The sequence below is a fragment of the Podarcis filfolensis genome (genome assembly GCF_964270895.1).
Source record: "Podarcis filfolensis genome assembly, chromosome: 2".
In the NCBI taxonomy this organism is placed as follows: Eukaryota; Metazoa; Chordata; class Lepidosauria; order Squamata; family Lacertidae; genus Podarcis; species Podarcis filfolensis.
Window position 1 is genome coordinate 56,279,390 of NC_139605.1, and position 27,233 is coordinate 56,306,622.

The 27,233-nt window shown below is 41.8% G+C and overlaps 1 protein-coding gene across 10 annotated transcripts; it reads right to left on the reverse strand.

The window, feature by feature from the left end:
- Window positions 1–6,614: 6,614 nt before the first annotated feature.
- Window positions 6,615–27,167, reverse strand: ZNF346 (zinc finger protein 346). 10 transcript variants are annotated; one of them, XR_014545613.1, is made up of 9 exons: window positions 27,016–27,167; window positions 22,373–22,476; window positions 22,183–22,278; window positions 21,420–21,606; window positions 20,782–21,018; window positions 17,074–17,159; window positions 10,914–11,007; window positions 10,131–10,173; window positions 9,447–9,542 (listed from the first exon to the last, which is right to left on the reverse strand). XR_014545613.1 is itself a non-coding variant. In XM_083603924.1 (8 exons), the coding sequence occupies exons 1-8, from the start codon at window positions 27,074–27,076 to the stop codon at window positions 9,468–9,470; spliced, it is 855 nt and encodes a 284-aa protein (XP_083460050.1). In that variant the 5' UTR covers window positions 27,077–27,167; the 3' UTR covers window positions 6,615–9,467. The 10 variants fall into 10 exon arrangements, 7 of the variants coding, with proteins under 7 accessions (XP_083460050.1, XP_083460047.1, XP_083460051.1 ...); XR_014545611.1 differs by lacking the exon at window positions 10,131–10,173 and having other exon boundaries at window positions 6,615–9,542; XR_014545612.1 differs by lacking the exon at window positions 10,131–10,173 and having other exon boundaries at window positions 6,615–9,542; window positions 21,462–21,606; window positions 27,016–27,166.
- Between the last annotated feature and the right edge of the window lie 66 nt (window positions 27,168–27,233).

Here is a 27,233-nt window from a genome sequence, read left to right on the forward strand (position 1 = left end):
AGCTCTTTTTGGAGCTCCTGGCAGCCTGTTGGAATTTTCACCATCCTGATAACTTGGGTATCATCTGCAAACTTGGCTACTTGACTGATCACCCTGGCTCCACAACATTTATGTGTAATTTAAATAGCACTGGTCTGAAGACAGGTCTTTAGGGGAACCCCACTGCTTACTTCCTTGTGCTCTGAAAACTATTTAATGACTGCCCATGTAATAACAGGGGAGGTAAAGGCTTAAGTGAGAGCAAACATTGTAGCTAAGTTGAAAGTGAAGGAGGAAAGGCTTTGTGGAGAGGAGGATGCCAAGAAGCAATTCAGAAGCAGAGAGGGAATTAGTTTCATGGAGAAGAAGAGGAAAGCAGCTCCAGGAAAAGGGAGGGGCGCTTGTGACAAAGGCTCAAAAAGAGTGGATGCAGCCCTCAGTCCAGGTTGCCTTATAGAAAAAAGTACTTATTCCAGATGCATGGTCAGGTGACTTCCTTATTTGATGCAAGAGAACATTGCCAACCAAAGACATTTTGCTGCCTGACCTGGAGCCCAATTTCCCCCATCCCCAGATTTTTTTAAAAAAATGCTGTCCTAGACACAAATCCTCTCTTCATATATCCCACCCACCACTTTTTCAGGTGGCATCTGAAAAGCAAGTTCTTTCACCCTGCTTTATGGAAAACCTTTATGGTAGCACTATGTTTTCACATAACAGCAGTGTGGTTCCCTCTCTGCTGTGATGTAGGACATTTGTTTAGCCATTCTTGTTTCATAAGATTTTTGGGAAATAAGTTTCACTACCTGTTTGCGTTTATTTTATAACTCTGAGTTGCTGTTGTTTTTAGGATGCTAGACCAATAGAATATTTTGAATGTAACGACCTCAGATCACATTCTCTGGTAATAAACCGCCTTGTGTGTCCACTGGGTGGGAAAGTGTGGGCAAATAAATAAATTAAACCTTTTGTGAAATCTAGCAGTGGAAAGGTAGGTTCATTCAGAGCCAGAATGTATGGTAGCGTGGCACTTCTGTCGCAGTATGTGGCTCCAACCACATATGCAACAAAACTGCACTAGGAAAGTCTTACTAACATTTGACACAAAGGCATTGTTATCTACCAACCCTGCATTTCTGCAAAAGAGACTCCATCCACATGCCTGCTGAGCCAACAAGCACGTCCACCAGATATGCATGGATGTAACTGTTTACCTGCAGTGTCCACAATCTTTAGTGTGTATGTCACTAACAACAGGAAACACAGCTGGAGCTGCGGCAACAGTAGTTATGTGCCAAAGCTAGCAAAAAGCAAGAGGATGGGGCAAGAGCACAGCAGAGGAAGTTGCCTTGTAAGCAGCTCAGACTGTTTGCCCATCTAGTGCAGCGTAGTCTGACAGGCAGCAGCTCTCTAGCCATTATAACTAGAGATGTCAGGGACTGAACCTGGGACCTTTGGTAGGCAAAGCTTCTGCTTTGCCACTGAGCTGTTGTCCCTCCAATGACATTTGTCACAATGTCAGATATTTCTAGAAAAAGGTTACCAGATTTTTTTCAAAGAACCCAGGGACACTTTTTTTTAAGAGAGAAAAGTTATTTTTTTAAAAAAGAATATCTTCTCTTCTGTGGTCTCCTCTGTCTCGCGGCCTTCCTCTGGGCCCCAGCCTGCTCTCTTGGAGTGCTAGCTGCCATGGAGTAGGCTTGGGTCCGGCCTGGGCTTGGCCACGTGTCCTTGCCCACCCTCTCCTTCTCAGCAGCAGCGGTGGCAGTGGCACAGCAAGGTCAGGGCTCCCCTCTTTTTTCTCCTTCCTCTTTCCCTCTCTTCCTTCTTCTTCTCCTCTGCTCCTTCTCCTTGCATTGGCTCTGGGGCTTTCCTGGCCCCGGAGTGCTGCTGGGCAGTTAGCCAGGTGGCTGGGTGCTCTCACACCCGGCCCGGTTTGGGTCGTGGGGTGTGTGTGTCCCCATATGATGTGTCTTGTGCCGTTGAACCAATCATGCAACATTCATTCCCTACTAATAAATCTACAACACTTAAAATATAAATCTGGGGACATTAAATGAAATTCGGGGACATTCCGGGGATGGATTTTGTCCGGGGACAGATTTGTAAATCCGGGGACTGTCCCCAGGAAACGGGGATGTCTGGTAACCACATTCTAGAAACAAATCCAGCAGAGAGGACCAAGCAGCTTTGTAAAATGGAGAACACATAACAAATGCCTAACCTGCAGCACCTTCCCCCTTTCCAGTCCCAGCTTACTCACTTCATTCCAAGAAAGAAAACTGCAGCAATGAAAAGCACAACTACGTTTTATGAATCATTGAGCTGGTCAGTGAGGAGAGTGCTCCATGCAACAAAGCCAAGGAAAACAGCCCACATCAGATTAGGAAGCTAGCACAGCAGCAAGTTTGTTTACTCCACAGAAGTACATTGAAATCAATGGTGCTCATTTTCAAGCATGTTTTGGATTGCAGTTTTAAAGCTGTGGGCGACTGAATGCTCCTTCATCACCCCCGTGTGGCCAGAGATGTTAAAAACCCAGAATTCGGTATTTATTCTTCTGTTCAGGCAGCCGGAAAGCAGTTTAACACACTGTATTCTGAACTCAAAACATGGTTTGGGGCTAGTGCTTGCCAACAGATGAGGAGGTGGTAAGCCTATGAAGAGACTCATTGGCAAGAAATGGAACTGTTTTCAGATCACAAACATAGCCGTATGGCAGAATGCTCTTTCTCTATACACAGAAGCATTCTTTTCTATATGTAGAGAAGTAGTCAATTCTGTAAGCCCCCCAGCTGCTGCATGAAGTGGAACAATGTAGACAGAGGCGTCCCACCTCATTTGCTTTTTGTGAGTAGGTCCTAGCTGGAAACCGTAGTTCTGTTTTCCAAGTTTGTAATAAGGCACAGAAGGACAGAGACACCAAAGGCATTCCCTGCCCCTTAAAACAGAGAGGAGGAAACTGGTGTTCATTCAGATCCCATCAGCTGAAGTGAGCATAGCCAACAGCCAGCAACATCTGGAAGACCCGATTCTCCCACCCCTGCTTTAAAAACACTGTAGTAGGCCAGATATTTCTCTCCTACCTCCCCTTTTCCCCATGCGGTTCTTCGTCTGATAAAATAGCTCTATGTATCACCAAGCTGATGTTCTGATGTGTTTGTTGCTTGAAGCTTTGGAGGGCCTGAAATAAGTCAATTTCTGGTCTGCCTTATTCACCAGGGAGGCGCATGGAAACCCAGGCATGTCAAGGAAGCAACACTCAGCTTTCAAGGGCTGAAAGATCACAGGAAATAACTTTCAAACTATATTCAGTAAGTGACCCTTACACAGAGCTTATTTCACATATTACACAACAGCAAGACTGTGTTTGCCACCGTATCTACATATTAGAGGGGGCCATAGCCAAACTGGGCTGCCACCAGTGCATGTAGGATAAACACCTTGTGTTTGCTTTTAGGTGTAAGCTGCCCTCCCCTTCATGTAACAGATGAACAGGAATGACTCCAGCTTTTTACCAAGCTCCAGCAATGGGGATTTTCCCTTGAGAAACCATGTTTGTCCAGTTGGATATAGACTTTATACACACACACCTCTGTCTCTCCAGGAGCCCTTTACAAGAGGCCCAAAGACAAGTTGCAAAATTTTTAAAAAGCCTGAAGACCTGTTCATAAGTATCTCATGACTCAGACCCTATTGCATGATCGCTGAAAACACATTAGCTTTTCTTTTTTAATTTTGAATTTGCAAATGCTAAGGAAGACCACATTTTCCTAAGTTAACTCACACATTTTACGATCTAGGCCCTAGATTCTAGGCGTAGTCACAGAAGAGGTGTGATTTGAACAGGACAAAATTGATTTTCACAAGTTTGGAAAGCAATGAAGTTCAACTTTGTTCAGCTAAATTAATAAAAATCTAGTGCTAGCAATAAGTATTCCAGATGTGTACAAGACTTGAATTCAGTGAGCAAGTCTGGTAAATTTAGTGTTTGACATAGGAAGGAACCAGTGTTCCAGTCTTAAGAGGACGTCAGGTAGGCAAACATTATTTCCTCCAGGGAAAGATGTCCAGGTTCTTTGCAATGAGGACCTCTTCCTCCACAGCAAAAGCTGTCACACTGAACTCCTAAGCACAAGGAATGTTGGATGAGAAAACATGGAGGCTCCCTACAAGGATGTCGGTACCATCCTGTTTGCACTCAGATGTACAGGAATAATTGTTATTCCATGCCTAACAACTGGTGTCTGTTTATATGCAATAAAACCACAGTCAACTTGTTTTTTGAGGGGCATCCAGCTGTCTTTCCTCAAAGTATGCTTCCGCAGCAGGACTGTCATATTTTCTCAGCACTCACAATTACAGAATTGTGTCATTCTGAAAATGTATTTTATCTACACATCTTGCATCCATGTGGAAACCCTCTGGGAATGCCGTGCTACAGCAGGTTCTACAACATGGATGAAGTGCTTCTTCATAGTATACAAAGGGCCATGCTGTGCTTCCAAATCATCCTTACACTTCAGTAAGCTTCTGTCATTCCTGCTGTTTCTCAGACAGAAGGGCTGTGTCCTTGAAATAGAATGATGATATGGCTACTCCACTCTGTGCAACAGCAGCCTTGAAGATAGGAGTATTCATAGCAGACTCCTAGGGGGAGTACTCATAGTAGACCCATTGATATCAATGGATGGCTTAGGTTCATTAATTTTAATGTGTCTACTCTGTGTATCACTTAGCCAAACACAACCAAATGTGTCTGTTCAAGCAGACAGTCAAGTTATGCTATGGGCAGAAAGCTTCTTTTTTCCTTAACAGCAACAGAAGCCAGACAGACCGTGGTTTTCAGCTTACAGGTGCCCCGATAGAGATGGATGCAAAATCCTCCCTGATCACCCCCTGCTCTGACTCTTTTCCCTGTAATCCATCTGGTCTAATTCCTGGCATGCAAGTGATCTTTGCTTGTCAATTTCTCTCTAAATTGGGAAGTATTTATGGTTACTTGGGGAGATTCAGCAAAGATCCAAAGATTCCTTCTCCACGATTAAATGTGACACAGAGAGCCATGCATTAGCAAGGCTTTGTGCTGCCACCTGATGGTAAAGCTCCATTCATAATGAGGAAAACCTGCCCCAGGACATAATATATGCAGACACTTTCCTCTAATTTGCAGGCACATGAAATATTCAGGGATCTCAGAATATATATATTTCCACAGCAGTTTCAACGATGTCTATTGCAGGCAGAGGAAACACCACACTGAGGAACAGCTAGGTTCTTTGGTACAACGGAACAGCGAGTTTAGCAAGCGACAATATAACTGGGTCATCTAATCTAGTGCTTGCTTTTACCAAACTCTTAACCATTTCAGAACATATGCCTTTGCTGTAAAATATGCTGCTTCTCACACACTTTGTTTTTTCTTCCTTCCCCCCATTATCCTGAATCTTCACACTTCTATCATAGCAAGAGCATATATTATCTGATAGGTGTTTTTTTTTTTTGGGGGGGGTTATTTTAAAAAAATGACAAATGATTAGGACAAGTGATTCAATTATTTCTAAATCATATTAATAATAAAAACCAGAGAGGGAGAGAGGAAGCAAGCAAGTACTAGACTAACCTCAGGCCCCTACATTCTTACAAAGTTCATTTACTTGTGTATCACTGGAAAAGTTAGGAAAGGCACAGCGAACCCTGCAGGAGTTTTACCTGCCATAAGACAAGCTTTTTCACATTTAAGGAACCATTCTGCTAATAATCATAAACTTCTTTGATTTGAATTTGACCACTTGTATCTTTGGTTCTTGTCGAAGATACTCCTTGAGTCTCTATGCATCAAAATATGAATTTGCACTGTAGTAGCTAGTCTTCTGCTACAGAAGCAACCGAGAAGTAGGACAATGTTCAGGTAGCTCACTGAAGTTTCTTGAAAGCCAGAACTTTAGCAGTGTTTGTAGAGGACATTGTAGTATCCAGACAGATGAGAAGTTTCTTGGCATCCTTCAAATATGCCACAAACATATCAACAGGCCTTGCACTGCCACTTCTATACTGTCAGTAGTTAATATTGTCAGCAATTCTGTTTCAGTTCAACTCTATTGCACCTCATCCCAAGCCCTCAAAACAAAAACCCAATAGGTATCTACTGTTACTAGATCATGGTAACCTCTTTGCATATTGTGCTGAGAAGTGGATCTTCATGGGCTATAGCACACACTGCCATAGTTTCACTTCTATGCATGCTTTAAAGCAAGATTCAGCTCCAGTGGCTGTGGCTAAAAGTAGTCTCTCTCTCTTCTCCCTGTAATCCACAATGCTGCCCCCCTAGCAAGCTGTTCAAGCACACACAGTGCAATTAACACACATCAAATTATGGTATTTATGCTAAGTTCTCATTTTACACAATTTGTTTCAAGTGCAGAATTTGGGTTTTCCTGGAATCATGTTAAGACCAGCCCTGTATGTTGATACCCAGCTCCTAGGGTAAAAACTTGACACAAACCGAAACAGAACATCTACTGTTAATATGAATAGAAAAACAAAACTTTAATCTCTAGAATAAGGCGGAGTGTACCTGGCTATTTTTATATATATATAAAAACCCAACCCAAATAACAGGCAAGAGACAAATGGAAATTCATGAATTTATCATGACGCTTCCATATCAGGCTGAGCCAGCATAGTCATCATGTTAATGATGTAACAGAGTACTTACTCAGCTTTGGACTTGCCAAAAATATCTGTTCTTAGCAACTGTAACAGAATGCAATATACAACAGAAATCAAATTATAAGGTTAGATCTTCATGGAGGCAATGCTCAAATCTCTACTCTAGGCTGCGAAAGTTCATTGGGCAGGTCAAAGACTAAAATCCAAGTACAGCACAAGACACTGGAGAACGCCAAAACAGAAAAGTCAAATGCAGGAAAAATATGAAGTTTAAAATAAAGGGTTAGGCACACATAGCTACTGTTTAAGTCAGAAGATACATTATTTGTCCCATCAATTATTTACAGAAAAGCTGCATAGCATGTGCATGTATGCAGATAGAGCTTTTCACCACATGTTGTAAGAGCAGAGCCTTATGCACAAGGTTACTTCAATATTTTCCCCTTAGTCATGGTGTTTGATTGAGGCTAAATAAAGAAATAAAGCAATTTTAGGGACTTACAGGACAAACACTGCTCAGTCTGTTGGAAATGGGAGATGTATATCCCGGACACCTAGCCTCATCACTCCACCCCAGTACATAGTGGCAATATATATATATATATAATCATCTATGCTTGTCCTGTATTCTACATGTAGAGAATATCTCATACGCAAAAACCTGTCATTGGTGAAAGGAGAAAGATAAGCTTTTTATTGTAAGAAAGACTGCTTACTTGGAATGCGGTAATGAATCGTCACTGTAGGGAAGATAAGAGGGAATGCAAGAAGATGCACCGCTGGTGTGGTCTGACGTGAACCTTACCCTGACTAACAATACTGCTGGGAAAGCACAGACGAAGACTCTCTTAAGTGTTCTAGGCTGGTACAGACTGAGTACACAGACATATCCAAGAGGAGTTGCATGTTAAGTGTAAATGCTGGTAGCAATATTCACTCATTTCTATCGGAGCAATACTACAGATGGAGGCACAGAGGCTATCAGAAAAGAGAGAAAGAGAGTGTCTCCAGTCAACACCCTGCCCCACTCCTGTAGTCAGAATGGAAAGGGGAGCAAAATCACAATGAAAGCCACCAGATAAGGTAGAGGACAGGATAGTCCATCTCCCATACCTAGGTTCCAAAAATAACTGCCACCCAGAAGATGAGGTCAGGAATGTAATGAAGAATGAGAGGCCCAGAATTGAAATGTCTACATAGCATACTGGTTTGCTGCTAATTATGAGGACTCATAGGCTAAACAAACTTATAAGCAGGGACGACTCCAAAGCTGTAGTCAGTCAAGACTCAAGAGTACAAGCTGTCCAATTTTAATGAATGTCCATTTTGATCAATAACACTGAAGCAATTAGGTAGGAAGGGAGAAGCACTAAGGAAAAAAGAGCCACATCCTGTTTTGAACATGGGTAGAAAAGCAGTTTAACGATGGGCTAGGCAAGAGAGGAGTATCTCACATCTCTTGCCTTTATGCTTATGTGAGTGGGTTTTTTTTACAAATAAGATTAGCATTTCAACTGATTGTTTTGGAAACAGGCCATCTGGCAGACTTGAAACAAACTCAGATGTTAGGAGACTTCAAGCTTACCATCTTATATCCATACAAGGGAAAAGGAAATGACCAAAACGCAAACTAATTTTACCTCTGTCCAAACAAAGCATAGTCAGTTTGCCTCAAGCAGCATTCCCAGCTGCTACCTATGTTGTTTTCCGAGTCTCAGGAAGCAATCGGAAAGAATGTCTTGTCTCTGAGAAATGGTTTCACATGGATGGAAACTAGTTCTTGGACTTGCAAAGTTCACAAGTGGAAGGCCCACAATGCTATGCAAAGCACTATTTTTCAGCTTAGAATTGCCTCAAAGTCAGACCATAGCTGCTTGTTCTTTCACCCTTGCTAAACCTTTGTACAAATTAATTAAAAAGCTTTAAGGTTCTGAAAAAGGACATTTTTTCAAACCTTCCATCATACCAAAAAAAACATTTCTGATGAACATTTAACACAACAGAAAGCTGTACATAGTGAGGCTCAAAAGCACAAGTTTCCACAAGTATGCCAGGAACCGAGGGAGAAGTGCAGTTTTCTGGAGGCACTCCTTCTGCTTGCCTTTCTGAAGCAGATTATGCATACTACTAACAGAAACAGCTTTTTATTAAACAGATTACCAGATGTTCCAGAACCAACATCTGCAAAACTACAAAAAGGATGCAAATGGCATATTGGTGACCTAAGAAACTCTGCACACAAACTCAGTTAATTCAGAAAGGGGCACGACAAACACAGCGATGTAACACCCCATTTCTAGGCAAGGAGGAGATCATCAGTCTGTCCATTATGCCTATTCCACACCTCACATTTAACAAGCACCCCATAACCAAGAATTATGAACTTTCTTCCAAAAGTTGCTCTTCTCTGGCTGGTAGTGGGTGTAGAACTCCCATCTGCTTCTTCCGGCCAGAGGGAAAGGATGGGCTCGAGATAGAACACTGGTAGGTGCCAAGTCTTACTTGTGCCAGACACAACTCCTACTCCTTCCCACCTCACCCACCGGCCGTTACAGCAAGAGATTACACAATGAAAACTATTCTAAAGGTCTTTGTAAATGCCAACTAGTATATCTGTCCCTTCTAGATCCTTTAGCCAATAGTTAGTTCTGAATCAGCTAAACTTGTACACTGCAGGATAGGAGGGTTTCATTCAGCCAGAGGAACAATAAAACCGTAGTGGGTTGAGAAGCGATGTTCACTTTTGGGCCACCGGCAATCCAAAAAGAGCGCAGGAGCTTCCTCTCTAGAGGTCTTGGCTAAAATAGCTGTAGCCATCAGGGCCCGTTGTCTCCTCTCGTGTGTACAGCTGCTTCTGGTACCGTGCTGTAACAGGTATTCCTCCTGGTATACTGTGGATTGAGACAGAGATGGGACAGATTATTGAAACTGCTTGAAAAATTATCACTGCAAAGTGTACAGAAAATGAACATCTGCTTATTGTGGAATCTCAAGCTGGACCGATACTGTGCAAAATCCAGTTGTCTTGAAAAATCCCATTTCCATTCACCACAATAAAACACCCTGCAAGTGAGTGATGGGTGGGGATAGCAATCCGATAAGATCTGCAGTTTTAGCATACAAAAATGGCCTCACCTGTAGATTTAACTTCATACCAACGGAAAAGAATTATGTATCTTCAGATGACTTCTGCTAAGTTAACAGGATTATATGCAACAAGGCAGTACTGCCCACTTTTGGCAGAATGCCTAACCTGCAGCACAGACAGAGCCACAGCCCTAAAACTTGTTTGTCACGTAAAATGCCATGCAAATGCCATGTTCAGCACATTTGGCAAACAGAGTTTCCCCAGCAAGTTGAGTGCATCCACGTGCTTGCACAGACTTAGAAAGACCAGTGCCACCACCAGGATATAACATCACCCGAGTGCTTAATGTATGCCATACAGAAAAGGTCGTAAGATTTCTTTGATGCCATACCCTGTGAGTCTTCATGTTTTGTGGCGATTCCATGGTGCTTTGACTGGTCCCACAAAAACAAAATTAATATAATAGAACAATCTGCAGATCTGTGCATTAAAATGATATAGTAGAAAATATTTTTCCTTGTCAACACCCCATCCCCACGGTCTCGAAGACAGGCAACACACCACATGACATGTTCTATGTAAAATATTTTGCTTTATGGAGTTCTCCAAGAAAAGCTGTACCCGTTTGAAAGGGACATATATAAGAGGGTTTTTTTAAAAATTTTCTCTACCACCTTTATCAAAATTAAAAATGCTTAGGCGAAACAAAGAAAAAAAAACAAAACAGAACTTTGAGTAGCAGATGCTGGGTATGGTACCTAGGAACTTGATACTAATGACCAGAATAACAAGAGAAGTCAAGAGGGCTGCTGAAGCACATCTATGGAAAGGCTACTAGGACAAGGCCCAAACCAAATAAGAGGTTACAGTTGCCAAATTGGCTTCATCGATTTTGTTCTGACCAAGTGGAGGGGATCCACACCAGACAGCATCATTTGGAAAATCTGCAATGTGTCATTTGACTCATAAACCTCTCTTTCCCCAAAATGCTCATTATCTTTGGTACATAAGTAGCAACATAGACCTTTTAAACATTAGAGCTGTCTGCAGATGAATCTGATTTTTTATTTTTGTAAAAATCCAGACGATAAGCCAGATGCGAGACAATGCTTCCTATTCAGTGGCAGATTATACAATGTAGCTACTACAGACAGAAGAATATTTAAACACTTACTGGTTCTTGTGTTTGAAGCCGCTGATGTGAGCTTGGTACTGCTCTATGGAGTTCAGTACTATGTTACAGCTTTCACATGGATATCCCTTCCCAGCTGAAAGACAGGGTTAAACAAGTGTGAGCACCAAATTCACTGAAGCAAACACCCCAATGTCAATTACCAATTGTGAAGTGTTGTTCATTGTTCACAGCGACTAAGCCAAAGATGATGCTAGGAGTTCTAAGCCAGGGGAGAGGAACAGGATCCAGCCAAATAGCTGGATTGTGAGTTCCCCCATGTGTCACTTGACAGGTGGAAAGGGCCACCCTATGGCAGGTCATCACGACAGCAGGTGACAAAAATTCGAAGGAAAAATTTGAGGGACTCATGATTTCCCCCGCTAGCCTAGCTTGAACTCAAGCTGGGCTGCAAGGGAAGATTCCTGCCAAAGCAGAGTTTGCAGAGGTAGGCTCCACTCAGGAGTTGAGTGGAATCAGCCACAGCATGGCTTGCATTGGGCACCAAATATAAAAGGTTGGTCAAATACAAGCCCCGCTTATCAACCAGGAGTGCACATCTGTACCTACCCCACAACAGATGCCGTATACGATGTCAAGTGTGGGGCAGGTGGGCTTGATTTGGGGGAACCTTGCTGGGCCTAATTAAGCCCATATTAGGCTCATGGTTCCAGAGCTTCCCCACCACTGCTCTAAGCATTGCTATCCAGCTCCAAGCTGCCACTTTTAAGTTGCACAGTAAAATGATCTCTCAGGACACAGTGAGCTGAATCAACAACGTTTCCAAGAACATTCCTCTGACTCAGGGTCAATTACAGAAGATGTGGGAGATCCATGATTAGATCTCCAAATATATCTATTTTTGCTGACAACTACTGAAGGGAGTTTCAAAATCTGAGTAGAGCACTGGTGCTGGGTAATTCTCCCTCACACCATTTTTATTATCTAAATGTTTCTGCCCCAGCTGCTGTTTGCCCCACTGGGGAAAAATACACAGGTATCTTTCATCCTGCATGGTAAACAGCAGTTGCTGCTGCAATACATGGGGGTGTGTTAGATAAAGAAAATGACATGGAAGGTATTAGGCCTAACCCCCTGCTTTCCTAGGGCCACTGCTCCAATTAAATGGGGGGGGGCATTTAAAATAAAAATAACCAGAACAGGGTGTGGTGGGAGGGAAGGAGAGAGAGGAGGTTATTCCATTTGGCAAGCAATGCTTGCACTGACAAAACGACCGGCACTGTGTGATGCTGAATTCCACTTCAAGTGTCTTGGGGCACCTTAAAGAATAACAAATTTAATACGGCACAAGCAGTCTAGTTCTCAAAAGCTTGTGTACTAATAAATGTTACCCTTTAAGGTGTCACAATACATTTTGTTGGTTTTGCTGCAACAGTTTCAAGTACGTGCCCTTCTAGAAAAAGTAAAAACAGAAATACAGGAAGATGTGATCACCGATCTCCTGTTCTTCACAGGACTCCCACTGCAATTTTATTTTCTATATTTGTCCCTTTTGCTCTGATGCTTAAATTGTACCAGAAGAAAAGTAGAATATTTTAAAGCAAAGAAACAGAATGAGACACAATGTGTTTCATAATGCAGTAGTATTCCATTTTGTGATTCATCTGCTTCAGGTCATCTGTAGTTACTGGGGCTGCAATCCTAAACCAACTTGCATGGCTAAGTCCCAAAGAACACACTGACACCCAATTCTGAGTAGATATGCACAGGATTGTACTGTTGAACCACCTTTTGTAAGTATGGTATATAATGTATTCAAGCTATGTTGGTGGATTTTCTTCAGTATAGTTCTCCAGTAAAGACACGTATGTCTGTTTTATCATCTAGGGGATTGGTATCAGTGAGAGGAGAATTTAAGAGGCAAGGAATACACCAGTGTCTTCATGCTAATACTGCACAAGTATGGATGCCACATTGCAGGAAAGAATGAAGAATGGGTATATTACAATGGCAACTGTGCACTATGGAGAATTCCAAGGCTCAAAACATCTGCTTAGATGAGAAAAATGGTGTTAAGGCTACGTTCCAGAACGGTTCCTAACTGTGAAACTGGATCAGCCACTTGTAGAATCAATTTGGTTGGAAATGCAGATTGTAACCATCTGATGCCTCAGAATTCTCACTTGGGAAGCATATTAAAGTGTTCTTGCCTGTAACTACCATTTCCTTTGCTGCAACAGCCCCAACGTTCTCTCTCAATGGGCTTTAATTATAGGAAATGCAGTTATGTAAGTAACTTGAACACTGTTGGAATATCTGTTCCCCAATGGTTAGGAAAAGCAACTTTTTACACAGCAGTAGTAGGAATTTTTTGAGTTCGTCTAGGCAAGGGTGGCCAATGTGGTGTCCTTCAGATGGTTCTTGGACTACAGCTCTCCTCAACCCTAACCATTGACCATGCTGGGTGAGGCTAATGGATGGAAGGCATTCACTGGCAAAAGCCTAATCTCCTGCTGTAAACCCACCTCCATAGTACAAGTCTACCATGCTACCCTGTGTGGAATATAGGAGCCAAAATGGACATCCACATGAAAGGAGGTGCAGCACACACAGAGGCATAGTCGACAAGCGTGTGATGTGGCTACTTAATGTTGTATGACTATGAAACAGCAGACATCAGTCTTAGGCATCCTTCCACTTCTCCCAACTTACCTTAGCTGGAAATAGTTTTAAAGCAATTTCTGTGAACAATTTTCTCAGTTCTAATTTGCAAGTGTTGACAGTTTGGGAGTTCCAGATCTTAATAAAACTAACATTTTGGGGGCTTCTAACTTAACTCCCACCTGTTCCCATTTCAATGAATCAAATAAATCCAAACCAAGAAAATGAATTTTCTGTCTTTTCACTGAAGGATCATGAGAAATGTAAAATAAAGTTCTCTAGTCAGCTAGAAGGGGAGTCAATTTATCATAAACACAACAACACTAAAGGCTTAATCAAGGCCTATTTACCCAAACCTTGTAAACAGCCTGATGAAAACTCTTCTCAAAAGGATTGAACATACTATGGTGAATTCATGACACTGCTTCTGTACACTGGCTCACCAATCACACTGCTAAAGACTCAAGAGGAGCATTCTCAGCAAGGAGGAACAAAATACATTAAAGGTTTCAACAAAAAACAACACACATAAAACTTGAAATATCTCCCACCATTCAAGGTTAGATGACCCTGGGAGAAAACGTGTTCCTATCCACTTTCTCTATACCATGCATAAATTATACACCTCTGTTATGCTCATGGGTCTCACACCACCGTTTTTTTCCAATCCAAGCTAAGAAACCTCAAATGTGATCCTTCCTAATAGGGGATTTTTTCCTCCACCAGCCTCATTCAGGATGCCTTTTTTTGCATGTTTTCCAGATCTACAACATTTTTCCTGACGTGCAGTGACTACTACTGTACACAGTATTTCAAGTGTGATCACGCCATAGACTTATATAAAGGCTATAAAGGCACTATGATACTTACATTTTTTACTTTTCAATTCCTTTCCTAATGATCCCCCATCACTGAATTATTCCCCCCCCCCCCAGCAGCCAAACATCAAGAACAAAGGATTCATTCTGTATGTACCGGAAGACAAGGTGAACTATTAGCCTATGAAAAAAATCTACTGATTTCTAAATGAACAAAAAACGGGCATGGGTACAACAATACTGTTGCAGAACTGTGAAACTTCACTGTCTTTCGATGGAGGAAGATTTGGGGTTTTTAGTTGAATTTACTGAAATGACACGCAATTCTTATTCCTGCTACGTTGTGCCACAGAAGTGAAGGTAATTAGATGATGGTGATTGGTTTTATTTTGAAATGCCAAACCCCATTGAGGAGTTGGAAGTCAAAGTACTATGCCTTTCTGCATACCTTAAATTAAAAAGTCATTCACACTATTTGTCTGTGGTTACTATACGGCAATTCTCATCAACAGCCTTCTAGGCCTCCTGAAACCTATACAAATGGGTTGGGGGACACTCTGAATGCAGTGGGGGAAAGGGGTACAGTCTCTACCCACCCTTTCCTCCTTCAGCTCACCACACCACAGCCTACTGCATTCAGGAGTGCCTACCAACCACTGACAGTGGCTTTTCAGGGGGCTTAAAAGGCTGTCAGAGAGGGAAAGGGCAAGATGATTACCTTCCAACTACACCATTCTGCTGCCATTTCCCTGTAACCAAGCAACTGATACCAAGGTCTGCTTCATTAACACTGAATAGTATTTTCACAGCTTTTATATACAGGATATCTGTTTGCAAGAGGGCAGCAGATTTCCCACTTGCACAACAGGACTTCCTCTTTCTTTCTTCTTCCTGCATTCTGCCCCAAAACAGCTCCAAAGGGTTGGGGGACCCCTCCAGAGCAGCTCTGAATGGTGCATGGGGCTTCTGAGGAAGGAAATAAGGGGGAAGCCTGTTCGTATGATCCTGCATTATAGTCATATTTGTATAACATATATAGTCATGTAGTCCAGCACTGGCTGGTTTGCTGGCTACAGCTCCTCTCAGACAGAGATGAGTTGGCTACTGTACTCCATGCTTCCTAAATTCAAGATGGGATTATTGCAAAGCACTCTACGTGGGGCTGCCCTTGAAGACTTCAAGTGGGGGTGGCGGCCTGGGAGAGGACAATCTCTGTGGTGGCCCATATGTTGTGGAGCTCCTGCTGCACAGAGGGTACCATCATAATGTGTTGGTGCTGACCTTTAAAGGCCGTGTTGGTGCTGACCTTTAAAGCCCTAAACGGCCTCGGTCCAGTATATCTGAAGGAGCGTCTCCACCCCAATCGTTCAGCCCGGACACTGAGGTCCAGCACTTAGGGCCTTCTGGCGGTTCCCTCACTGCGAGAAGCCAAGTTACAGGGAACCAGGCAGAGGGCCTTCTCGGTAGTGGCGCCTTCCCTGTGGAATGCCCTCCCACCAGATGTCAAAGAGAACAACTACCGGACTTTTAGAAGATATCTGAAGGCAGCCCTGTTTAGGGAAGCTTTTAATGTTTGATGTATTACAGAATTTTAATATTTTTTGGAAGCCGCCCAGAGTGGCTGGGGAAGCCCAGCCAGATGGGCGGGGTATGTATAAATAAATAAATAAATAAATACATAAATAAATAAATAAATAAATAATAATAATAATAATACAGCTTTCAGCAAATGCTGAAGACACACCTCTTTACCCTGGCTTTTGAAAATTAAGATGTCTATTTTTAGGGCCCACGTTGTTTTAAACTCTTAAATATTGTGGTTAAATGTTGTAACCTGCACTGGGATGCTAGGGTGATGGGTTGGTAATTAATATCATTCATATCCTCTGCTATTTTTTCTTCTTCAGTAAGGACATTTTCTGTACTTTACCAATATTCTTTAAACTTGACACCAACTGTATACATCTAATACAGCCACATCATACAAATGTTTGTTTCTTCTTGAATTCAGCATTTTTTTCATTTGTATGTTTCACATTTCTGCCAAGCAAGAGGCCCCCACGTCAGCTAACAAGAGAAAATTGCAATGTAAGATATAATCACAAACAAGTTTCCCTAACATTATCAATAGTGCTAGTAGTAGTAAGAAGAACAACAGCCCAGAGCACTTTCCTCAAGGGACTTTTCCAGGGAAGATCAGTCTTGGGACCTTTGGAAGGGGAGGGCATACCATTTATGCCTCCTTGGAAAGGGGGTTCTAAGGAAGGAGCTCCACTGGAAAAATCCCGGCCTATAGTAGCCATCCATCTGAAGGTGGAGGCATCTAGAACAGGACCTCTATCTAATGAGCTCAGCTTGAGAAGTTTTGAGGTGGTCTTTAAGATAGCTTGATCTAAGTCCTTTTAAAACCCTGAAGGTCAAAACCAGGACTCTTACTTCTGGTAGAATCCAGTGGATTTATTTATCATTACTGTTCAACTCTTCTAGTGCTTCTGCTTGTTTCCAAACGAAGCAATTTTGAATTGGAGATCACATATCATTTGCTTTTTATAACATATTTATTTCTTTTCTCCACTGTCCCTAGGAATTCTCTTTTCTCTTTCACCACTTCTTCCGTGCCCTATAACATTGCTGCTATTGTATTATCATTTTAGCTATTTGTTGAAAATAGTATAACCTGTATCAATGTTCTTGTAGATCTATTCCCCCCCTTTGATTCTTACCAAGAGTATTTTTGTGCTCTCCTTCCATAGATAAGTTCCCTGGTCCTTGGTAAGATTTTGGTTCTGGGTTTCCCCCTGGGTTTGATCTATATTAAATAAAGGTTATTATTACTTTTCTATTTTTTTAAAAAATATTTAGATCTGCAACTTACCCTCTATGCATACATTGTTTGCGTATTATTTGTTCTATATAGTCTGCTGACCATGTTTCCCTTTCTCTCTTAAATATGCATTGCTTTATTTCCCCCCTTCTTCAGGATGAGTTTGAGGATCTTGTTAGTTTGCCTGGATTTTGTAACAGGACATGGGGGATAGTCAACCTTGTGTCTTCTTCTCCCTCCCACAGTCCCCTATACTCCCCAATCTCCTCCAGAGGGTCCCCCTCCCTCTGGAAGAGATTCCCCGGATGTGCAGCGGCTGGAGAGGTAGAAGAAGTCCCATTTGCACAATTGGAAATCTGTTCTGACGCAGCCGGATGTCACCCATTATTTTTTTTGCTTTTCTTAACAATTCTTTTTAAAACACCCTCAAAAAGTATCTGAGGATAGTGCACAATAAAAGTATCAGCCCAAATGTAGAATTACCAAACCTCTCCACTGTTCCAATACCTCGATAAAGTTATATTATTATAAGTTATATATTATGTTTTAAGACAAAAGTTCTTATCTGAGAACACTGCCCCCAAATTACAGGCATCAAGGAGCTAAAGGGGGGCAGGACTGGTGGTGGGGGATGTGATGAGCCAAGTTCAAGCTAGGTGGCAAAACTCAGCAATGCTCCTCCTGGTAATGCTAGCTACCTTTCAAACTCCCCAGAGCTGCTAGAATGAAAATATGCGATGATGAAACATCTTTCTGACAGGGGCATCTAAGGACTTGTCATCATTGACTTTTGCCCTCTATCTTCTGAAACATTACCCCACCCACCCTTCTTCTTTATTCTGTGGTGATTGCTCGTGGCACAGTAAGATTGCCTTCCTTGAACATGGTCTTAACAGTGAGTCCGTACGGTAGCCTGCATATGGAGAGGCTATTTTAGTTCAGCCTTTTAGTTTTGACTCACATTAAATTTATATAATCTGCTTGTCTTCATTTGGATACCAAATTCTCCTTCTGCGTTTCAGTTCTCTCCCCCTGCTTCTATCCTTTGCTGAACTGCTCCTCTCTGCACCTGCTATCTGCCAGGCATGTGAAAAGCGCATTGGCACATTAAATACCCTGCTCCTAATCATTATGTTCCTATTCAGTCCTACTCTGTGCAAAGTTGTGCATGCCAGTCTATTCTGTGGCATGGAACTTATTCACATCCAACTCTGTACAGAATCACACTACGCATTATTAAAGTTGAAAGGCAGAGGCTGTTTTTAATTGAGAATTGCTTTTTACTTGGGAATTACTTTCCCAATTAAATGCACTTAAAAATAAATAAGGTTTCTGGCGTATATATTCAGTATTCATCTTTAGGTGCTTATTCTGTAATCTTTAAGAGTGAACAATTTTTGTATATGTTCAAAACACACAGTTGAGAGCTCCAGTTATTATGCCACTTTGTGTTAATGAACCTTAATACCATCACAATGTCTTTTTTTTCAACAAAAGCTAATGCATAGCTAAGTCACTACTATGAAAGAAATTTCTTGGATGCTTTGCACTGCGTATCATTGCTTGATACAAGCTGTAATAAAGGTTCCATTTCCTAATCCAGAGAGATACTGCACAAACCTTAACGGGTTCTCATTGTTTTCTACAGATGTATATTTTGAATATTCAACTCCCCCCCCCAAATCAACCAACTGTGGCTTGACTTAAGTGATGTAATAAAACTTCAGCTACTTCAAATGGTTTTGAATTTGCCAATGCTTGCACTGTCAGACTAATTTGTAGATGGCTCAAGCTTTGGGGCTGGATAGCCCAGACTCATTTGTTAAACCATATGTTTCCAAGATGTTACTTATTTAAATTCCGTAGTCTTAACTACCTTGCTGAGGCAATTTTGAAAATACATTAATTCCCTCCTATAGGTCAGCTTCATTTGATGGTTGTCAAATCCACAAAGTATGCAAACATTTGCCCTAATCAAAAAGGCACTTTGAAATATATTGTTTCTTCAGCGGCCTTTTCCATATACCCTTTTCTATTGCTTCCTTTTAAATGTTCATAGCTGCTTATCTACAGTACATAAAGATAGATCCAGGTAACAGGTGGATTTTATATTCCCAGAAATGGGGTCATTGTTTGTTTTTCCTTCTAACTGCCGTAAATGCAACCTCAAACCTGCAAAGCATCTATCATACCTTCATTTACTAGCTCTTCCCACATTCCATCTTAATGCAGACTCCATACATGGTAGCAAGACCAATTGTTTTCTCTCTCTCTCTACCACTTTAGGGCTAACCTCTTTGAGTGCCTCAGTGGTTAGCCCTAAAGTGATCAGACCTAAACTAGCATCTTGATAATCAAGCAAGGAGTTAAACCTGGCCTGCACCCAACATCTTACATGCTGATGAGGTATTCAACACAGGTGACTATGTTGGAAATGATGGGTGTAATAGCACGGTTTACTGCCATGGTTGATGTCTTCTATATTCTTTGTACTGAATACAATCATGTTGTGAACTACTATGTCATGCTGGGAGCTGGATTTTTATCCAAAGCCAAGGAGAAATGTTCTCTGCTGGATATGCAGTACTGTACGTCTTCAGTATTTTGTTTGACCTACTGATTACAGTGTAACTATCACAGAGCCACAGCGAAGCTTTGTCTCTTTCTCCCACCTACCCCCCATGCTCATGTAATTCAGAAAGTTTCCTTTTCAAAGTGTGTAGACCAGGCATAGGCAAACTCGACCCTCCAGATGTTTTGGGACTACAACTCCCATCATCCCTGACCACTGGTCCTGTAAGCTAGGGATGATGGGAGTTGTAGTCCCAAAACATCTGGAGGGCAGAGTTTGCCTATGCCTGGTGTAGACAGACTATTAAAAGAGAGAGAGAGAGAGAATACACTGTCAATTCTCTGCTCTCCATTCAATCCAACACCTCCAACTACCCTGTAATTCTGCTTGAATGCTTCAATATAACCTCGACAACTTCTCATACTTTCTCAGAAGCCCTTATTTCCCCATTCACGTGCTTTTTCAACTGGCACTGTCACCACCCACAGGCATAGACCATTGCTTTTCTTTTCAACTTTTGCCCCCCAAAGTCGGTCCATTTCCAAGTCATCTTGCTTCTCCCTTTCCAACATTACAAAAATATGGGCCCTTCTCTTTGCCCCTTTAGCAAAAGCTCTTGCCCATAACTTGGTCATGCCTTGCTGTGACTCCTACATTCTTGTCTAGTCTTCCACTATCTCACCTTCACTCACATTCATCCAGCACTCTGCATTTTCCTCTCACCCTTCCAAGTTTCAACCACCTCCCTCCTTTCAAGTACACATGTGTGGCTGGAGGTTCTTCCTCATGTTCAGGATTTTGTGGGGAGTCTTTCCCATCCCAAACCAAGCTTTTCCCAACTACTTCTGCCTGTCCCCATCTGAAGGGAACAATTCAAGCCCATTCCTTCTACAACTGGTATACCTAATGTAGTGAATTATTTGAGGGCTTGTTTTCCATGCAGGGCATTTCCAACAGAAGGCAAGTTGTGGCTTTGCAAACCTTTACAACTCTTCACGCTCTTTATTCTGGAAAGTGTTGCTGTTAAAAACTCACCTGTTGAAGCTGCAGGTTCATCGGGGCTTCTCCCATAGTGTGCCATTAGCTTAAGTTTGGTCTCCTGCTTTTTGTGTTTCTTGCCCACGTAGTGTTGTTTTGCCATCAGGGGATTATTGAATGTGGCATGACAGAGACTGCAGAATTTGTCTGGGTCAGAAGTGTTTTGGTTCTCTTCATTAGAGGGCACAGTAGTGGGAGGCGGATTAGCTGGTTGTTTCTGAGCAGGTACAGCTCCTGTAAAATCAACCCCGCAAAACATATGAAGAAAATCCAATCAGAAAAGTCTAAGGCACAATTTCATGTAATCATAATCTCAATTGTGCCAAAACATCCCACTTAGAATAATTATTTTCTACATAAGATTTGGATGAGCTTACTGTGGGGATATACATAAAATATTAGCTACCAAAACAGAGATCAAAGATAACAAAGAAAGATTTTGGTGTAAGGTTTGTTATGTCTATCTATCTCTGACCACCAGGGTCATCAAGAAAATCAATCACACCAGAATGCAAAATTTCAACTGGAAAACATGTTTTCTTGAACTCACTCAGTGTCTGCCTCACTATCATATATGTGAAGCAGGGTTCACTCTTCTGTGTTTGTACAATAGATACCCAGGAGCCTATTCTGACCTGGACTTTTCAGCACAGCACCAGGAGACAATTCCTCTGTACCTTCTGCTTTAGGAGGTTGCTGCTTCAGCTTCAGATTCTTGGCATGGGTCTTGCCTAGGTAATGGGAGTTAGCCACAACAGGCGACGAAAAGGTCATATTACAGATGGGGCAGCATTTGTTCCTGTCTTCTTCACTGCTGCCCTCCTGTTTGGAAGAAGGAATGAAAAAATTTACTGGGGCTGCAGAATGAAAGTTCATCAGCAAAGTGTTCCAAGTTCAGTAACTGGAATTTCTTTTGTTCAGTTTCACCCTATCCTTTACTGAACACACTGAAAGAAGCTAGAGAAGACTATTAAAGCTGTTCAAGACATGTTATGTAGCAAGATACAATTGCCATTCAGGTAGTAGTTTCTGTTACTACAAACAGAATTCTCAATAGTGCGCCAAGGCTGAATTCTACTTTTCAAATAAATTTAGTATGAAAAGGGCTTATTATAAGTAGAGCATATAACCATTTTATTCCCAATGGTTTTTGAATGAGTTATCTCCTTGCACTCAGCTTCTTCATTTTTCAGTGTACAGGTACATACAATTAGGTGGGCAAAGTTTAAATGTGCATTTGCCCAAGCAGAATAATGCATAGATTCTTGCAAACAGTGCCTGATCTTCAAAATCCTCAATGGTGCATTATTCCACAATCCAAGAAACGCTATTTGCCAAACTTTCTAGTGCATTAAATTCTTTTACTTGTCCTTGGATTTCTGGCCTGACTGGCATTACCTGCTTTGTATCCAGCTTTATTTTCTTGCTTGAGCAGACCTCCTCTTCACCATGGATAGCCATGTATCGACGAACTTTGTTGGCATGTTTCTTACTCTGAAGGAAACAGCATAGAAGAGCAAGATAACCATCTCAGGAATCCCACACACTCAGGGCAAATTTCAGTAACTGCCTGTAGATTTAAGCATACCTGATAATGAGCGAGCTTCTGTGACTCGGAGATGAGCACTGCACTACACACTTTACAATGGGCATCTGTGAAGATGTGGCTGTTCTCTTTGATCATACGATCCACTGCAAAAAGCAAGCACATCAATATTTTTAAAAAAAACAACAAGAAACTTTGCCAAGGGCCCAGCAATCACCTCTTAGGGGTTCTGCCAGCATCACACAAATGTTTGCACCAACTTAGAACACTGGTTAAATAAAGGTCTTGTGGCAGATAATGACAAATCTAATTCCCCAATCGGGGAGACATAATTTAAAACATGTAAATACATGAAAGCAGTTTTTTTTTCTTATCCCACATTCGAAGAAGGGTGAAAATGCACATGAGGTGGGAGTCATCTAGTAATAACACAGCAAAGAATGAGATGTCTACTGTTTCTTTGATATGCTGCATAGCATACTTTCCATCAGGGATGAAGTATAGGATTGAGCAATTTCCACACTGCTACATAAAGGACAGGCTAACAATAAGGAATCATGCAAAGGCAGAAGTAACTCTACTGTTAAGTGACATGCCAGGAGTCTGCTGCAGAATAAAACCATTTCCAACAACTGCAATTAATGATTTACCATGTAAATAATGTCGTTTAAGTCAGCACAGAACACTACACAGAAAGGCTCGATATTTCTTCCTACCATTGATCCATGCCCAATTTTAAGTACAATGCCAATGCTTTCATTAGTCTTCAGCTAAACAGTCAATTGGCTAATGGGTCTTTCAGTTAGAGACGCACAGAATGTCTGGAATTGTTTTCCATTTCCAAAGTTGCAATGCTTAGTGCCTCAACAGTGTCAAGATGATAAGTATCACTTTGCGGTCAGCAGCTTGGTCAGTGTGGTATGCATGTATGCAGGTCTCTTAGGCAATGATCTTACAAGCAAGAAGTTGCTATTTACACACTGATTAAGAGGCAGACTGGAAATATACAAATGTGAGGGTAGAAAATCTTCACAGCTGTGATTGATTTGTAATTGTCTTCAAAACACATCCCTTACATTCACTTTACAAACTCTTCAAAATCATTATATTGACATGACAAAGTGCATTTCAAATACTGCCATTAGGCACATCAGGGGAAGAAGATCTATTTTTGTTTTAATGACCCAGTACAGCTTAGTATCATCAGCAAACCTGGCCACCCCACTGCTCACTCTTAACTCTAGATTGTTTATTAACAAGTTAAAAAGCACAAGTCCCAATACTGAACCTTGTAGGACTCCAGTTTCTACATCTCTCCATTTGGAGAGCTGTCCATTTATTCCTACTCTTTGCTTCCTGCAACATAACCAATTCCTGATCCACTAGAGGAGCTATTCTCTTATTCCTTGACTTATGCAGGACTCTTTGATGGATCCGAAAATCCAAGTATACTATGTTAACTGGATCACCTCTATCCATATGCTTGCTGACACTCTCAAATAACTCTAATAGGTTTGTGAGACAGGCCTTGCCCTTGCAGAAGCCATGCTGGCTCTGCTTCAGTAAGGCTTGCTCTTCTATATGCTTGGTTATTTTAGCAAGTTTCCCCAGTACAGACATTAAGCTAACTGCTCTGTAATTTCCGAGATTCTCCCCTCACGGGTTCCTTTTTCAAAACTGTTGTTACATTGGCTACTTTCCAGTCCTTGGGTGTGAAGGATAAGCTGCATATTTTTGTTAGATGATCAGCAACTTCACATATGAGTTCTTTGAGAACTCTCAGGTGGCTGCCATCTGGAGCTGGCAATTCGTCAGTTCTTACTTTGTCTATTAGGCCTCTCATCACCACTATCTCCCTCATCTATACACGCCAGATAAAAACTCTCAATCATATATCCTCAATGATTTCCAGCCCATTCTGCATAATCATAGAGGCTGCAGCAGAGGGAGAGAAGGGAAGCATAACTATTTTACCAACTCCGCTGAGAGACCAGCTCCTTTTGTGTCTTTTAGATTGTAAGTCTGAAGGTAAAGAGATTTTTTTAAAAATACTAATTTAGAAGTAACTTTGGGACTCTGTTTGGCTGAAGTATGTGGTGAAAATGCTCTAAATTACTAAAAAAAAAAAAAAAATGAAAGGGAAAACTTGGTATCAAATAGGCTATCCTTAGGAAGGTTAGTGACAGAAGACTTGTGGCACCTTTACTGAATCCACAAGTGCATTTAATCTCATCATTATTTGCATAGCATATACAGAACTTGAATAAGTTTATTCCACTACCACCCCATCTCACACAGAAGTATACAACTCTTACGTCTTGAGGAACCAAGTAAAAAAATAACTACTAAATTAAGGTCATTTCCTAAAGTAACACTCAGTCTAAACTCACATATTTTATATAATCTAGGTTAATATCATTCCAACAAGCAGTTAGTGATGCTTTTATCTTGAATTTACGCTGTAAGAAATACCTTACTTGCAGAGGCAGTCAAAAGTTAGAGGTGATTTAATAAAACAGACAACTTGTAATAGTTGACTTTCAGCACACTATCTAGCATTACTTAGATATCCAATATTACTCTCGAAATAAAAATAAAAAAAATTGACCAGTAGCACCTTAGAGACCAACTAAGTTTGTTCTGGGTATAAGCTTTCATGTGCATGCACACTTCTTCAGATACACTGAAACAGAAGTTGACAACTGTTAACGACTGCAATTAGTCCTACAGGAAAAAGCAAGGGATAGTATGCAGATGACCAAAAATAGTTTTAGCATGTGTGATGAGACAAGAATCCAATATCTCTATTCAGACCAGGTCTCTCCATAGTTTTCAGTTTAGTAATAAGTTGTAATTCTGTATTTTCTGAAGCCTAGTGATATACGGTGGCTTAACAAGAAACATCAAACTTTAAACAGAACTGTACTCACTACACATTTCTACCAAAAGGTTCACAACTGGACATGGTAACAACAGAACAAAGTTGGGGGGGGGGGCTTTGAGCACATTATAAACAGTAGTTTTCCTGTAACAGCTGAGCAGAGACTCCTGTTTCACCTTTTCTACAGTAAACAAAATGCTTCTAAAAATTTTAGCAATTGTGAATGAGAGTAAGATTGCTGCCCTAAGACCACCATATTGCATTAAATATATATTTGTACAGCTATTTAAAAAGAAGCTGACTGGGGGCAGGGGGAATGCTCCAGTGAGACTTACATCTAAGGAAATGGGTCTATAAAAATACAAAATCAGCATCGAAAGCAGGGATAGGGAACCTGTGGCCCTCCTGATGTTGTTGGATTCCAGCTCCCATCATACCTGACCATTGGCCAAGTTGACTGGGGCTGATGGAAGTTGGAAGTACAACAACATTTGGAAGGCCACAGATTTTTGAGTCCTGTCCAAGGCAGTACAGTATAACGTAACAGAAGAAAGTTTGCAAGCTGAGGATTTGCACTGTCCATAATCTGGGAAACCTACATGTCACTGAATGACAGAGATTCAGAAAGCACAGGGTTAGGATTTCAGTGATTAAGGGATGAGGAAGCACACCCAACCCACATGTTTATCACCCCCATTCCATATCCTCCCCCCCCATTCTCATGCCTTCCTGTTATTTCACCAACATTTTCAATTTCTTGCAAATTGTCTAACTTTACTGTGACCACAGAACACGTATTATACAGGTTGCAGACCAGCAGACAGTAATGCTGCAGTAAATCAAGAGTTCTCTGCAGTACTCTCGGTACTCACTCATCCTAGGTTCATCCACCCTCACCCACATCCCAACAAGAACATTTTGCTGCTGTTCATAAATTTTATTGTTCTGAATGGGAACTGCATGCACATCAATAACTGAAATGTATGGCACAGAACTTGGACACTGTAAAGTTTGTTATTTCTTTAAGACACCACTCTGGAAGTTTAAGGAAGAAAGGGGAGTATGTATTTTCAACCCATTAGAAGGATAGAAATCTAATCCCATTTGTAAAAAAACAAGCCAAGGGGATTTAGGAAATCACACAGCCACACATTCTCAAACCATACATACTAGGGGGAGAGCTGCATATGTACCATAATCTGTGAATCATACACTGTCCCATAAAGCAGACATGAAAGTTCACTTCTCTCACATCACACAGAAGAGCAAGGAACAAATGGCATGTGAGGGGACAGAGAAGCCAGATCTAAAGCCACTCTTTAACGAGGATTTCATTAGCAAGGGGAGGACGACACATTCTTCTACGCCCGCTCAATAAACACGAAGATCATACACTGAAGCCTTGAAGCAGCTGAAGTGATGGCTAGACCTGAATATGTAAGATGCAAGCTTTTGTGGGACCTAGCCTAAAAAATCTTACATTTTGTGAGTGTGTGTATATTAAAAAACCAGGATCGATGGGAATCGGAAGCTTCAGGCTGCGAAACGAGCAGCGGAGGACTTCTTGGAGGTGGCGGAAAGAACGCAGAGTTAAAGGGGCGCTCGCTCCGCCTCCGTGGGTCAAAAGAATCGGTAGCCACTGGCAGCCACACGCGGGTCGAAGTGGGGAGAAGAGAGGCCAACAGGCCCCACCCACCACGCTCCTGATGCAGCGCAGTAAAGCAGAGCCGGGCGGGGCAGAGTAAGGAGGAGGCAAACCCCCGCCTCCCTCAGAAGGAAGATGACAGAAGCGCCCCCGCCTCACCTGCCTCCTTCCCCACCGGTAAGGCTGAAGCGTCCCCGTTGCTATCCGCTTCGTCCGCCATCTTATCCCCGCGTCGCCGCCCCCGAGGTACCCGCCTTCCCCCGGACCTCTCGTGGATCCCGCGAGATGCTCCTCTCTCCAAGACACGTATCGCGAGACCTCCCCCCCCCCCGCGCGCAGCCCGGGAATCGAAAAGATCGGGAAGCGCGAGGAGAATC